The following is a 15,986-nucleotide window of genomic DNA, read 5'->3' on the forward strand; positions in this document are numbered from 1 at the left end:
ACAATTCCTAGAACATCTGATCACAAACTACTGCAAGACAGGGGTGAGTCAAGGACTAGGCTGACAGAAAAACATTACTCACAACCCTGATTGTATTGCGTATTTTGGTAACTGGTGAGAGATTCCTACGACAGTGCGCACCTTCATGTTTTGTGATGCAAAACAGTTCAAAAGACAGGCTAGAAAGGACCTTTCCCTTTTTGCCTTGTTTTCTCAGTTTCTAATCAGAAGTTCCCCTGGTAGAAGAGGAACAATGTCAGCTTACAGAATTGCTCATCTTCACAAGAGCCCACCCTGTTTCCAGTTAAATGAATGGAAAAGGATCCCACCAACTGCAACAGAAGTTGGACAAGGTCCCTGGAGACTGAGCTCAGAAGGGAACCTCACTGAGAGGGGAGGGCAAGGAGGCAGATTCCCCGTGCTCACAAAAGAAAACACAAACACACCTTATTTAAAACCAACTCTTTCCACCCTCACATTTATTTTTCCTAAAAAACAGTCTTTGCAAACGAATCTCGTTTCTCCTTTCCAATTCAGCGGGATTGCTGCAAGCACTCCATGGCACATGACTCCGGGGAAGCAGAGAAAGTGTACCGCAACTCAGTCATATTTCCATAGGAAAAGTTGACTCCTAACTTACATCATCCTTGAAATGCTGACACAGGTTTGTAAGAAGCATCTGTCAAGTCCAAGGAACAGCACTGTAGCCATCTGAGGCCTGACACGGTTGCCTTGCTCTAGCAGAGTAGAAGGCCCTCCTTTGCTGCCAGGCGCTGGCGATGGATTTTATCCTGCTGTAGCTCCTCGTGGTTCGGATGCCAGAGTTTCATGACAATTCTCTCAATGTTCAGTGCGTAGACAGTGTGCGCAGGAATAACTTCTTTGTGCACCTGGAGATATACGTTAGAAAACAAGTTCCGTGCTTTCATAGACGTTTGCCCATATTGCCCATGGAAGAACCTCCCTCTACTACAGGATGATCAGAGCGCCAGCCCCGCAGAGCAGGAATGCAGGCTGTCACACATGAGGAGAGCTGCAACTTGCCAGCACTGCCACACCAGCCAACACAGAACAACCGCCTGTTACGCCATTTTGTAAGGGAGTGGCATGGTAAGGAAATTGTCATCTTGCTCTTGCGATGACAAACAACAATTTGTCATCAAAATCTTACAAACAATTCTATCTGACGAAACACGTCAGACAAATGCTTGATTACAGCTCTTACAATGAATGGTCTGCCTCCACAGCCTTGAGATAAAAATCACAAGGCCTGTTCACAATAGCAGAGATCAAGGGGGAATTTCTCACAGCTAATTTTAGACATTCAAAGTAGTCTGAATGTCCCCAGAGCTGCCAGAGAGGGAGGGAACCACAGACATACATCTCCACAGGAAGATTCATCCAGCCTACCTTAGGTTGGTGTGATCATAGCTAACGCGCTGCAGCAGCCTGCATGCCAGGACCAAGTATTCCTCTTAAGTACCCAGGTAGAACATGAGGACTAAGAAGGGATGTGCCAGGCAAGTCATTCTGCTGCATCGCTGTCAAAATCTCAGTCTAGCTCAGTTCTGATATAATCACTGCAGTCTTGCTACAGAGGAAGAGTTCGCCCTTCTTACGCAGCTATAAGAGACAGGGATTTCCTCATCAACTCTCTGACCAAAGGGAGCAGAACAGGCATTAAACCATGAGCTGACTGTATGTTAACCATTACCTAAGAGTGGGAACAAGTCAAAGCCAAAGAATTGTAAATTTGAGAGGGAAAGGAGGAAACAGACTGTAGGAGGAGAAATCAAATCCCCCTCCATGCATGTAAACCAAATCTGAGACTGGTAGCTGGTACTCAGGACAGCGCTGCCTGTGACACGACAGTGTAACATGAACAGCTTACCTGTAATGCCTCAAAAAGGTCATACATGTTCACTGGTGGGAGGGATGCTGGTAAGGTGTCTCCAGAGCACGCTAGGAGTAGAGCTGCCTGCTGCTCAGCATCATCGGGCGGGGGCTGGGGAGCTAGAGTCTGACCGGCAGAAGGTGTCGCGCAGTTTGGAGGGCTGTAGACAGAGCAGGCAGTAAAACCTTCCAGTCAAGAAAACAGCATCAGCTTTAGAAGTCACACAGCAGGGGCTCGGCCCCAGGGTTTGCTTTTCTGCATCCGTTGACTTAATTTTATGTCTATAAGGGCTATTTCAGCTGTAATTAAAAACTCTTTAAAATCCCAGTTTAATAAAAATAGTGCAAACCGATCCTCAACATGCTTGAAACCTGCTTAACTGATCTCGATTGGGCAACTTCTGTTATTTACAGCCAAGTTTCTACCCAGCATAAAAATTAAGGCACCCACAACATTGAATTGAAAGACATGAGCCGTTAGGCAGAGTTGTTTGGAGTGGATTGCATTTGTAGTGTTTGTAGTGCTATAATCAAATCTTAAAACACCCACGACCTCCTGTCAACTCCTGGAAGCTGCCATAGACAAACACAACTGCCTTCTCACACACACACGCTGCCAGATGCACAGCACAAGCTGTCGCACACTGAGACTTTGGAAAACAAGATGACCTTGAAGCTCTGCTAACTGGAAAGGCGTGCCAAGGAACCATAAATACATTTGGATGCAGGAAGTGACAGCATGGCAGTGTCCTGCAGGTTCTTACCGACCTTTCACTCCTATGGCACAACAGCGGTGCCCCCACAAAGGCAGGGCTCTTCTGCCCAGGGGCACTTTCCCTGAGAGCAGCAGAATTCCTGTGTCACTCACTACAGCTTCCAAAAAACAATAATTACTAAGGACATTCAGAGGGCCAGGGGTCACCTTCATAAGTTGATGGACAAGCACAGGCAAGGAAGAGAGACTTAACACTGTCCTAAACTCCACTGCTGAGAAATCCCCACATTTTCCCTCCCTGTTTAGCTGTACAGTCCTCCGTACTGATACCTTCTTAGTATGTGAAAGCTACACACCATTATTAACAGATTCTACTAAGTAAAAAGAGAAATTGAACCATGGAGTAACTTCGGGACTAAGCAAACTGCATTTGAAATTAGCAGCGTGCTGAGAGCTCCTTACCACTCAATCAAATTGTTATAAGCAACAACACTGTTCTTCAGGTATGGCTGAGGGTTAACATTGCTTCCGAAGGCATACTTGAAATGGCCATCTCTCAGGCGATAGGCTTTCCGCCTGGATATCACAGATGTCAGAATATCCTTAAGATGGTTCTGCAATGAAAAACAATCTTATTACACACGCTGATTTATTCACTCTACCAAGCCATGGCTATGAGAAGTGCCTCACCTATTGGCAAGACAGAAGTAGTGCTGCTATGACCACACGGACCTAAAGACATAAAAAGGAACCAAGATCTGGACAAGGTACAGTATGTTTCCACCATCTGATACAACTGGATACAGAGAACATGGCACTGTGAGTTCTGTATGCATTAGCCCGTGAACTGTACTTTAATATGTGATGTGCTGCTTCAAATGTCAAAGAGGTTTCTTAAATGCTAGGAAATTCCCAACCTCTGATCCCTTTGATAAAAAGTTAAGAGATTTCATAATTGGCACTAGATGTTACACTTGTGCTGAAATACTGACCCTAAAACTACAGTGAAAAGCCACTCACTCCTCTTTTTCAGACTGTTCAGTTACCTGGAAAGTGCTGGAGAAGCAACTGTCTGAAAAAAACAAGCAGACAACTGCTTCTTAATTTGGCCTCACTCCCAGATGGGGAATTCAGGTTGGCCTCCACATCCTCACTCCAGAAAACCATCCACACATCAACGCTCCAAGTAATGGCTGTATCATTCCTGAGATATGTCAGGTAATGCACTGATGGCAAAACCAGCAACAGCAGGCACTTCACCTGCAGGTATTGCCCGATTCTGTTACTTCACTTCCATGCCAGATACTTGCGCCTATAACAGATTATTTTTTATAGAACTGTTTAAACCGGAGCTCCCGTTCTGTCCCTGCTTTTAAGTGACAGGAGCAGCATTTTCCAAAACGGCGACTTAGGCATGCCTGCAGTTCTTCATATGCAAGTACTTCAAAATTAACACTTGCAGGCAGAGATCCAAGACTTTACATCTATGATGCCACCAATCTAGAAGCCCTTGGATTCTCATCTTACTCCTCCCGAGGCAAACGGGCAGTTAGAGAAACAGGTTTCCTCTCCCCGCTGAGGGACGCTACCCCATACCGCACACAGAGCCTTTTGTTGCTGGTATAATGAGAACACCACTGCTGCCCAGCCCAGTCTCACCTCCACAGCATAAACAACTGCGGTCACTGCCTCCTCTGTGACATTGTCTAGCCCGTGCTCATACGCTGTTACGATCATCCTTCCTTCTAGCTGGCCACGTGTAGGAAGCATCATGGTATGAGAACACAGCTTCAAGTCGTCATCCTCCTGAGGATCCTTTGCCACAAATTGCTGGGCTCCAGACAGCGGATTCTGAGGCTGGAATCGGTGCTATTATGAACACAACATTAGAGCATAAGAAGATAAATACTCGGTCAGACCCTTTGGTTCATCAAGCCAAACATCCCTTCTCCAGTCGGAAAGCAAACACCTATAAAAACATACCGCAGTAGGACAAGCAGAGTGATATTCCTCCCCAGGATACTCTCCCAACCCCCAACAATTTGTGACTGAGGAAATTTCTGAGCCAGTGCTGGTGTCCTTTTATTAAACAGCCCATGAACTTGTCCAGCAGCACCCTGAACCACCTAAACTTTGGGTATCCACAACATCCTGCAGCAAGAAATTCTACAGTGTAACAACACACCCCGTGAAGAGTCACCTCCTCTGGTTTGCTCTGTACTTCCCACCTGCTGGATTCGTTTGATTCTCCTGTACGTCTCAAATGTGGTCAGTCATTGTCCTTTTTATCTCTGTTGATGCTATCTAGGCCAGTGATGATTTTATGGACTTTCACATCTCTCGGTCACCTCCTTCTATGCTGAAGAGTTCTCGTCTATTTAGTCATTTCTTGTACAGAAGGGTGTATTTTTACTTACTAACTGTACAGTTTCCATCAAGATTAAAAACCACGATGCTAAGCTTATGCGATTAAGTGATTCTTACATTTCTTCAAAGCTTTAAATGCAACAACTTAGCCAAATTCCAGTTCTGAATTTCATACTCTAGTCTCCCTGTGCACTTTCAATACTCTAAACAGAGCTGTGTTACTGAGCAGCCACTGATTCTGAGATGGATTATGGCTATTTTTCAGAACTGACTCAGTTATTTAGAAGAAAAACAGTCACAGAACAGGAATTCATACCAGAAGGTGGCAACTCGCATTTCCCAGGTCACATGTATCCCAGCACAATTCCCTTGCTGTGCTGGTGTCTCAAGCTCTGAGTGCTTGTGGTGGCTCCTGGGAAGCCCCAGCCCTCAGGTAAAGGGGAGAAAAAAAAGCAGATGGGAACAATTGATCCTTGAGCCCAGACATGTGCTTGGCCCAGGCCAAACCCACAAGGGAACAACATGACCCTGGCTCGTCAAGTACTCCCACAACTCCTTTCCCTCAACTCTCCAAGCCACAAATCCAGTGGCTCTGGAATGAAGATTGCTGCAAGGCTCTTACGGGCATCAAGACACACACATATTTTAAATATAAACAATGAATATACAGCAAAGTAGATTTCTGACATCTCAGTTTCAGAAGAGGAAGGGGGGCTGCTTTATTCAAAGGACAGTGTGGCATTTAACTCAGAGTGAAAAAACAATCCACCCACTAACGATGTGAAAGCAGTTTTCCCTCCCCGTAATTCTGAAGACTTATGCTTTCATTACAGGAAAGCTACATGCCTGTATGCCTGGAAAAAAAGACCTTCAAAATGTAAGCAACTCTTAAGAGGAACGTGGTTTGGGAGAGCAGGCCAACTGGAATGAACCTGTGGTCATTCACAGCTGTTATTCTGGTCAGTGAGGGGAACATCAGGAAATATCAAGGCACTTGAAGTTCACACTACTCAGGAATTCCACTAGTAATAGACAAGCCCATTAATCATAACATACACTTCATACAGTACTTCCTACCAAGCATTCCAGGAACATGTGTATAAACACACACTAGAAATGTGGTGTAACGTAGGGGTATCTGTGTAAACCAAATTCCAAGACTTCCACTGTGTCACGACTTGCTTCTCAAACTCACCTCTACTTGCTACTGAAAAGTTACGGTGAAGTTTTAAAACAAAAAGATAACACAGACTGCCATCAGAATTCAGGACGCAGCTGTGAACACTGCAAAATGTTTCAGCAGTTTCTAAATACAACGAGCCTTCCGCTGGACTCACATCCCTTTGAAACACTAGTCTCTGAAGCACACGCATGGTGCCTAATTATAGTCCTAATTATAGTGCAGTACGCACTTCGGCTGAGCCAAGCTAACCTCTCACAGCGTAAGAGCGGGAGGGTTTCACATGCCCACCTTCCTCCCCTATCCCCAGCCCCTTCTTCCTTTGCACTGGCTTTGGCATTCATCCAACCACAAAGAATGCTGATCCAGCTGAATAAACCAGCAAGAAAAACTTGGGGTTTGGGGTCATCTTTGCTTGGTTAGTTTTCTGCCTCGTCAGAGAACTGAACTGGATCACGATGTGCTCAGACACGTGATAAATCTGGCTCAGTAAGAGACAGACACTCTCCCTTTCAACAAACTGTTAATTCAGTTTGAACAGTCATATCAAACCCCGCCCATCGAAGACAGTGCCCCATCGCAATCCTCTTTCACACCAGGCCCCCTCCACACCAGTCTGGCAGCACAGAAACAACTGTAGAACAGACGTGTGACAGTACCAGATGCACGTACAGAGCCTTCACTGCAAAGTGAACTGGATCTCGCACACTTCTCTGCCACCTACCAGAAGACAGCGTCTTTGCAAAGCATTTTCAATTCTGAAACAACTTGACCCTCTAAAAACATTCCACCCCAGGAACATCTTACTTCTAAGACTTCAGACTGCAGAGTCCTGCGGAGGGGATCATACAATCACAGAATTCTGCCCGACTGCCTGAATAAATAGGAAATCACTTTTGCTTCAAGAATTCGGCAGATGTGTGAAGCGAACAAGATATTACAGAGAACGTGAAAGCTGAACGAGACTATGAAAGACCTGCCCAAGCGTTACTCCAGTGACCATAGAGCTAAAGTTACTCCTCATTGGTTCCTGGAATACAAGCTTTTGCAACTTTGACATTTAGGTGTTCTTCCACGGACTCTCTGGTGTCTAATAAAGCCAGATCACACCGTAGCCTTTCACCCAAGAGGCTTCCACAAGAGAGGCAGCAGCCACTAACCCCCAGCTCTTGCACTAATCCAGAACTCAAAACAAATATGACATACATCACTGCACGTGTTGGACTTTCATCATCCCTGGTAGTAACAAAAACTACATGCTGTGCAGAGCTCTTCACACCCAACAGAACGTCAGAGAGCCACAACCATTTGACCATGGACACTTACATCAAACTTTTGTCGAACCGAAGAAATCTTTTTCTTTCCCTTGGGTTTTCCAGGTTTAGTTGCAGAGCCACCTGGCCATGGCAGAGATCCAGCACCTTCTACAAATTGAAAAGAAAAGAAACCCACTCGATAGGTGTTGCTGATTTAGGGCCAGGATGAAACTGTCCACACAGGAAAACCCTTAACATTTGGCCCCCAGCTAAGCCTTAACCCAAAATCAACAGCCATGGCCCAGAGGAAGGACTTCTCGGGCATGCTTTTGGCAGCCCTTCCCTTCCTTTGTCAGCCCCCTGCTAGCTTGACTCACTCATGACCCATTACTTAAGTAGAAATTTCTATCCACACAAAAATCCACGGCAGAAGGAGCGAGATGAGCACAGCCTCCAAGGAAAGCCACAAGGAAGGAACAAGCCAGTTTTTCCCCATCAGGAAGGTGACAGGAGCGTGCCTGGATGGGGATTCTCCTCCCACCAACTCCTGGATCAGGTCAGATGCTAACCAGCAGGATCGAGCAGTCTGACTCATTACATCTGCCTTTACAGTTCCACATCCGCTTTAGCAAGCTTTATCTCAGACCCCTGTTAAACATCACGGCTGATCGTTCTTGTTACACTGAGGGAAAAGGGGGAGGGGGGGGGGGGGAAACAAAGGCCACTGAGCCCAGGAGCAGGACGACACCAACGTGAGCAGTAAGCTTGTGACTGACCAGAACTGGCAAGCAGCTGAAAAAGAGATTACTGTGTAGTACCAATAAATAAATACATTTGGCCGCATCACCTTGAGGAGACTGCTCAAAAATCCACTGTATGCTGTTTGACAAGCTACACCTACAGCAGGCCAAACCACATCCTGATAATCACACAGCTCTTGGCAAGGACAGCCTAGCAGATTTCCTGCCGACGGGTTTACAGGATCCGTGCGCAATTCCTTCAGGTACATTGGGGCTTAAGACAACATTGCATTGGATGCGTATGCGCTTGCTGACAGTGAACAAGAAGCACAACCCAAAGACTGGACAGCCCTCTCGTGGCTACAGCAGCCTCTGCTTTGTGTCACCAGTATCCTCCTCCCTTGGTTTTGCACAGCGAGTGAGCACCCTTTTTCCTTCGGAGCAGAGTGTGCCCTGTGCCGGGGTCCCTGCCCACCTCAGGGAGCCTGGACAACTCAGCTCTGAAGGTACTTCGGTCGCCTCCGAAGTGGGGGTTGGAGCTCTGCTGCCAGGCGGCGCTGACAGCACGGCAACATCTCAGATGTTCCCTGGCCACACCTGAGCCAGCATTTGCCATTTCCTCTAGACACGGACAAGAAGTGACAGCAGCCATCCCGCAACTCACCCAGCCTCAGGCACACTCACCGAGCACTGACAACCAACCAGTTCTGGTTCCCTCCTGTTGCCGCAGGCTGCCCTGGCTCAACACCAGCTTCACGCCAACCTGCATGTTTACCTCCGGCTCTCGCAACTATGTTTAATTTGCTGTAATCAGGAATTCATAAATACAGTTATACTACAGCCCTGTTTATAGGGAATGAGGCTGGCTGGAAGTCCTTGGCTATGTGGAGCTTCCCACACTTATGGCTGGAGCATGAGCACAGTGTCCTCTGCCATGAAAAAAACCCTTCTAAAACATGACTTTAAGGATCAGGCTAAACCAGAGGATTCAGTTGAAGTTTTCAAAGTCAGCTGCTAAGAAGGGGTCAGAAACAACCTACACACACACACAGAGATGGCATACTCTCCCTATAAAGTTTACTAAAAAGCTTAGCTACATCCTATTAGTGAGGTGAAAACCAATAGTCTACAACAAACCCTGTTGTCAAAATCCACCGGTCAATTATAGAAAATTAAAAGATAATAAATAAAGCCTCTCCAAAAATCATAAAGCTGATGTCACTACTCATCACTACAACATTGCAGTAGAGGCCCTAACAAAGGGGTGTGGGAAAGCAGCGTGGACAATCATCTCAAGGACCACTCTTGCCCTTCATTGAGATCTCAGGACTTACGTCTTAGGATCTATCAAAATAACGCTACTTCTCTCACAAGATGTTGTGCTCTTTACAGATGAGCCCTTTCTTCCTCCTCCTCTCCTTCATAGCAGGTCAGACCCCTTCTAGGCAGGGGGGATTAGGTGTGTTAAGGGTCGGACACAGAAATTACCTGGCCCATTTCAAAGCTTTCAATAAAAGCCCATCTCTCTAGCTTGCAATGTCACCCCACCCCAGGCCCTTCCTCCTTGTCAGGAGTCTCACACAGCTCCTTTGCAGCCTCACTTACAAAAGTATCCTTAGCTACCTGTGTGACCAGGTGGCAGAGACAGAGAAAGTGGAACGGATGGAAACAGAAATAGCAAACAATACCCTTTTATCTGACAATGTGTTACAGATGAATAGGTTATAGCAGAGTCTGAATTTTTAAAATGCCTTCTTTTAAAAAATAATATAGTAACTTTTAAACTAAATGGCAACTAAATTTTTAGGCTTTGACAGTAGATCTGAAAGATGCAATTTAATTGAATCTCAACCTGCACATTTAACAAAAACTTAGCCAGACTTAGCTTAGCACAAGGAAAAGGTGAGGTAGTATCTCCTATTCCCCATTATAACGAGCCCAGAGCAGAATTGGTTTGGCTCCTTTTCCAGGTTTTCATATTACTAAGCCTGACTTGCACTAGATGAAGAAAGCAAAATTTCCCTCTAGTATTCTAAGAAAAGCAGTACTTGCCTTCCTGGCCACAAAAGACAAGGCTGGGTTGGCTCATGCGTGAAACTTCAGAGATGTTAGCAGCTTTTATTTAATCTTGCTAGCAAGAGAATTAGATGTTAACAAGCCGCAGCGATGGCTGCTGATATGCCTTCAAAGATGAGCAACAGATAAAAATGTTTTTCTAAGAGCTGCCGCATCTCTGCAGTGATGGCACCAGCCAGTCCAGACAGAGTAAGTCAGGTTTTCCTGACGTGCTGTACCAGCACCGCACCGGAGGAAAGGACAAAGATACAAACAGAGAAAGTCACGACAGAGAAGAGCAGCCAGGCACAGGAAACATGCAGCTTCCCACCCTCGTTTATTTGACCTTCAGTTGTTTGGTTGGGTTTTTTATCTGCTTGCAGGGACAAGGGTTTAGTCAAATATATTCTGATGACCCTCCTCTGCAAACAACTCACACTCCCATTTTCTTCCTTTTTCTCCCTTCCCAGCTCTCCGGAGAGAAGTGGAACATGAGCAACCTGAGCCCATCTCACAGTTGGCAGCCCTTCAAGCAAAGCCTGTGGGCAACCCTTATATAATAAAATGTTCCTGCTATCCCAGCAAGAGTTCTAATTCGCTGAACCATCTCTTAGTTGGCTCCAGATTACTAGTAAATAAATTAAATCCTTACATCACTAACTCAAGTGCTTGCAGTTGTCTCAGTTCTATTGTTAACATTTAGCTGAGGGAGGCAACAGTTCAAGTGAGATACGTGTTAACTCAAGAAACCTTGCTAACTTGATTGCTTGCAATTGCCCAACAAACAAGATAAGCTTAGCAAGCAAGTCCATGCAAGGTTAAGAAAGGCTTTAAACTGGAGTTCCTCTTGATGGAATTTTTGGTGAAGAAAAACCTCAGACATAAAAATTCAGAAAAGCACTTCTGAAAATATTGGTAAAAAAAGAATACCAAAGAAAACAATTTTCCTGCAATGGGAAGTGTGCCACACTACTTGGGCTGGTATAGCCAACCTAAAATCACCATTAAGGCACTCTCTAGCATTTTGGATAGCATGTTTCTGGGAAGTTCCTCTCTTCAGGCACTTTCACAGCTTCCCAGCTACGTTACAGCTGGGTGCCGCTCGAGTATTTATGGGTGTCCTTACAAACGTGGCTACCAGAGGGAACATCATCACCCATTTTTAAAAAGGGCAGGGAAGTCAGCTTTAGGATTGCTCAGGATCCTGCTGGGCCCTCCGTGAGAGCTCAGCAGGAATTAAAGCAACTGGCCATTCTTCACGTCGGAATAGATAGGAACTTCCCTCCCTCTCCACCACCAAGTCCTAAACCTCCCGTGCCACACAGGCTGTTGAACCGGGATTTGAAGTTTGCGTGACCAACAGCCTAAGCAGATGGGAGGGGGAAATGGAAAGCCTTCTCACAAAGAGTCACATTCACCCAGTGTTCCCCTATAAGCCCAGGTGGAACTGCTACTGCCGGAGGCAGCAAAATTTGGATCAGATGGGTTTGTTTGCATGGTTCAACATATGTTATAATCACTCCTTAAAAATACCTTCCCCGAGGTTTCCTATTCCAAATGCCACAATATCAAGCACACTTTTAACACTGACCACACTATTTATTTATTGTTTTTTAATACAAAATCGCATTTCAAAGATGGTTCTTTCCCCCTTGTAGCTCTCACACGAAGGTGGAAAGTACGTGCATCAGCAATCCTTGTGATGGCGTGCCAAGTGCATCAAGCACACTTCTTTAAAGTTACTTGTTTCCAAGAACTGTGAAGTAAACACCGTCTACCCAGAAGACAGTGGTGGAGACAAAAGCCTGTTAGCTTTCCATTCTTACATGGGGAAAAAAGGAAAAAAAAAAAAAAAGAAAAAAACAACAAAAACTAGCAGGTGTCAGACGGGCATCTAGGGGGAGAAAAAGAAACCTAGACATCACATCTAGTATTCCACTCGCACTGCACTCTCCTGGGCTTGCATGTACAATCCGCTAGGCCACATGCAGCAGACTGGCAAGTAAAACCTGTGTGTAATAGATCTACCAGTCAGTGGCCCAGAAAGAAGTACCTCAGTAAAGATTAGCTCTAAAATCATTGGGAGACTCTGCATCGATTTGAGGAGAGCAAAACAGAGACTCCAGAAGGGACTAGCAGTATGTACTGTTAACTGCAGAGCGCTAAACCATGTCTTTAAGAACACACACATGATTAAACGGGTTTTTTTCAAGCTGGCTTATGCAGATCTGTGGACACAGAGCCAACCTGACCCAAAAAGCCTGCCTGAAAGCACTGGAGGTGACTAGCTGGTCAGCACTTGGTAAGGTAGCTGGTCAGCTAGCACGCCGTTATATGCTGTCACCCATCCGCTGAAGCACGACAAAGAAGGGTTCTTCGAGGGCTCTTAAAGAGAGCAAGCTTCAATGGGACAAGAGGAGAAGTCCTTGCAAGGACTTGAAATTAAAAAAGGTCAGGCAGGAAATAACAAGCCTGTGGAGCACCGCACTGCTTTGTGTGGGGCTCGTACTTTCAACACATTCCTAGACAGCCTTGAAAAAGGGGGTACTGGGGAGCTGGTAGAGCTTGCTGACAGATCGGAGCTGTTCGAGCCAGGGAAGGTGAAGCCTAACTGGACGGCTGCAGAAGAGCTGCACAAGACTAAGCGACTGGATAAAGAGACAAATGAAATGCAGTACAGTTAAGCACGGAGCGGTGCACTCAGGAATAAACAACCGCAACTGTAGTCACACAGCGATGGGCTCTAACCTGACTACTGCCACTCAGAAGCAAGACCCCTGAGCTATGATCTCTACTCCACCACTCACATCAGCTCAGTGCTGAGCTCGGAGAACACAGGCACTCTCTCCCTCACCCTCCTCATTTAGACTCAGCTACTTCAGGTAATACTCACAGGGGAATCACTGTTTTTGTGCTTGCTTTTTATAGTCCAGCTGTAAGTACTCTAAGTCAAAAGCAAGGAGCAGCAAGATTTAGACATAAATCTTCTGAATTACATGAGTGCAGACCCCTAAAGAAGACAAGTCTGGGACTCAAAAGGTGTTCGTAAAGTTCAAGAGCAAACAAAGCAAGTTTGGAGGTGGGGGAGGTCAGCATTTAATTAGCACAGCTGGCATAGTTAAGGACCAGCTACAACACAAAGAGCTGTGGGCATGCATAAATTTTCCATTTTTTCCTTCCTCTAGCTACATCAGGTACCCTAATAACAGGTATTCTCTCCTCTCAAAAAACTCGTCTCTCAGGTCTCAGCCCAGAGCTGTAACAATTTTGTCTCCCTTACTACGCAGCAGTTTCATATCTTGAATTGCAGCTCAACTGTCCTTCCTATCAGATCTCTAGATTGAGAGTTCTTTTGAAGACCAAACAAAAGATATCTTGCAACCCTGATGACAGCCATTCTAAATGCTTACAAAGTTAAAAGGTTAACTCTCTGCAGAAGGCTGGGTTAATTGGCCATAGCTCAGTCAAGACTCACTGTAAGCATTCCCAGTAAGCATTTTTCTATCAGATAAGTACTTGATTTCAAGATCAGTCAGGAGCATCCAGCTCCCCAAAATTATATCCCCAGCAGCGAGAAGAACAAAGAGTACCACCAAGTTCAGAAGAGAGAGGAAGCGGTAGGCAAAGCAGATCAAAGACAAAGCAGCGTCTCCCTTTACACTTCAGCTCGCAGCACACACCCAATCCAGAAATCAAACCAGCTTATTGCACACAGCAATCCAGTGCCAGCCTCTAATCAAGCACACGCAGCTTATTTATAAAAGCATCTCTGCTGAAATCAGCTGGATCACTACTTTGCTACCCTTCTGCCTGTGTGGCAAAAAGAACACGAATATTAAGGCCCAGAAAATTGGAGTGCTTTGTACAAAACCCACCAAACACAGATGTGGCAAAGTGTCACTACCCGATTGTTTTTAACGAGGCTTCTCAGCACTTACCTGGTGCAGAAACCAAGATCTGGCATCGGGTAAGAATAGCCAGGAGGAAATCGTTGTGAGAGTGGACTGCGTAAAGACAGACAGTTCATTAGCAACATGCCAGGGCCCAGAGGCACCCCCTCAAAGCGATCTTAAAGTAACTCGCTATGCCTTTCCACAGCCGTGTTTTCCCCACGTGCTTAGCTACATAGGCACAACTTTCAATTTAAGTTTTTTGGGGGAGTTTTCTTCTACTGGACCCAGAATCTGCTACTACCACACTAACAAAAAGGATACTACACATGGCATGGAAACAAGTTAGGTCACGTCTCAGTATGCCACACACACAAATCCAGCCCTACAGCACGCAACATGAAACATCTGGTGTATTCAGCCGGTCAGAGGAGGATCAGCTGTCCTTTCTGCCACGCAGACTTCTGGTAGCAGGGCTTTTGGTTTTGCTAGAAAAGGGCCAGTAAGAGCCAGCCCCAGGAAGGTGACGTTAAGTCAAATAAGTTCTAGATAAAATGCAACTTCCTCCCAGAAGGGTTACTGGAACACAGAGTGAGTAATTACGCGTCAGAAAGAGGGAAAACAAACTTCGTAAGCAGGGTCAGAGAGTTACAGGATCCTCTTTGGCCTTTGAGCCCAGGCACCAACAAACTCCCTGCCCTTCCCCACAGGGATCACAAACATGGAAGTCAGGAGCCCCCACAATGCTCTCAGCAATGCCCACCAATGTTTGCAGACCCGCACAGAGGCAAGGACGAAGGAATCTCACTCTTCAGCGCTCCAACCTGCCACCCCCAAAGGCCAGGAAGGGGATCTGCCTGCTGCAAAATCGCCTAGGTGAATTTCGGGGTTCCCTCCCCGACTTCAGCCACACCACCTGTTCAGTCCCAACCAAAGGGAGAGTGCCATACGGAAAGGACAGGGTCTCTACGTTGACATTAAAAAAATGGCTTTTTGGTTGCTAGGATAGCATATTTTACCTTTTTACTGCATTTACACAAGGCCAAATTGCCCGTTGGTGCCGGGGCCACAAAGGGACTTCCTCCTGCAGGCCAGGGCACCTCCCAGCTTTTCAACTCTATTGCTACCGGAGCGCTGGCCATTCTTATTTCCCTCACAGCCTCTTATTTCCCTGTTTGGGAAACAACGTGCAGCAGGGAGGAGCTCCCCCCAGGCCTGGCAGGGGCAAGGCAGCATTAGAGTCGGCACGAAAGCAAACACAAGATGGCTTTTTACCATTGTCTTGCGTGAGAAGCCTGCGTGCTTCCAGGTCAAACTCCTCCTTACTGATCTTTTGCTTGAACCAGAGCTTCAAGTTGGCCCAGTACCTAGGGAAGAGCGGGGAAGGTGCAGACACCAAACGAAAAGCGTTGTTCCTAAACCCACTGCTTTCCCCCACCAGCGCAAAGCGGCCAGGGGCCAGGCCAGCGCTGGGGCTTCCGCACAGACACGGTACAAACGCGCGGCCCTCTGAAGGCCGAGAGAAAAGGAACGGGGCCGCGCAGCAGAACCTAGGCCCAGACAGCGCCGCCCTCTCAGGCCCGGCCCGGCCCGGCCGAGCCCTGCGGGACGCCCCCACCGCGGCTCGGCCTCACCCCCCTCTCCCTGCACTCACTGCTTCACGTTCTCGCCCAGCGCCTCGCTCAGGCTCTTCTTGGCCGCCTCCAGCTCGCTCACATACGTCGCCATCGTCGCCGCCGCCACCTGAGGAGAGGGGCAGCGGGGCGGGCCGGCCGGCCACCCGCCTCCCCTCCACCCGTGCCGCAAAGCGCCACAAGGCGCGGCAGCAGCCGTAAAGCGCGGCGGCCGCCCGTCACGTGACTAGCCCGCCGGGGCCCCGCCGCCCGGGGA

General features: G+C 46.9%; 1 protein-coding gene across 2 annotated transcripts; it reads right to left on the bottom strand.

Moving 5' to 3' along the window:
• Positions 1–447: 447 nt before the first annotated feature.
• TADA1 (transcriptional adaptor 1) lies at positions 448–15,867 on the bottom strand. Of its 2 annotated transcripts, none has more exons than XM_050901300.1 (8): positions 15,751–15,867; positions 15,372–15,463; positions 14,145–14,210; positions 7,482–7,579; positions 4,268–4,477; positions 3,071–3,222; positions 1,892–2,054; positions 448–890 (listed from the first exon to the last, which is right to left on the bottom strand). In XM_050901300.1, the coding sequence occupies exons 1-8, from the start codon at positions 15,822–15,824 to the stop codon at positions 738–740; spliced, it is 1,008 nt and encodes a 335-aa protein (XP_050757257.1). In that variant the 5' UTR covers positions 15,825–15,867; the 3' UTR covers positions 448–737. The 2 variants fall into 2 exon arrangements, with proteins under 2 accessions (XP_050757257.1, XP_050757258.1); XM_050901301.1 differs by lacking the exon at positions 448–890 and adding an exon at positions 897–1,623.
• Between the last annotated feature and the right edge of the window lie 119 nt (positions 15,868–15,986).

This window comes from Gymnogyps californianus, chromosome 8 (assembly GCF_018139145.2).
Source record: "Gymnogyps californianus isolate 813 chromosome 8, ASM1813914v2, whole genome shotgun sequence".
NCBI lineage: Eukaryota > Metazoa > Chordata > Aves > Accipitriformes > Cathartidae > Gymnogyps > Gymnogyps californianus.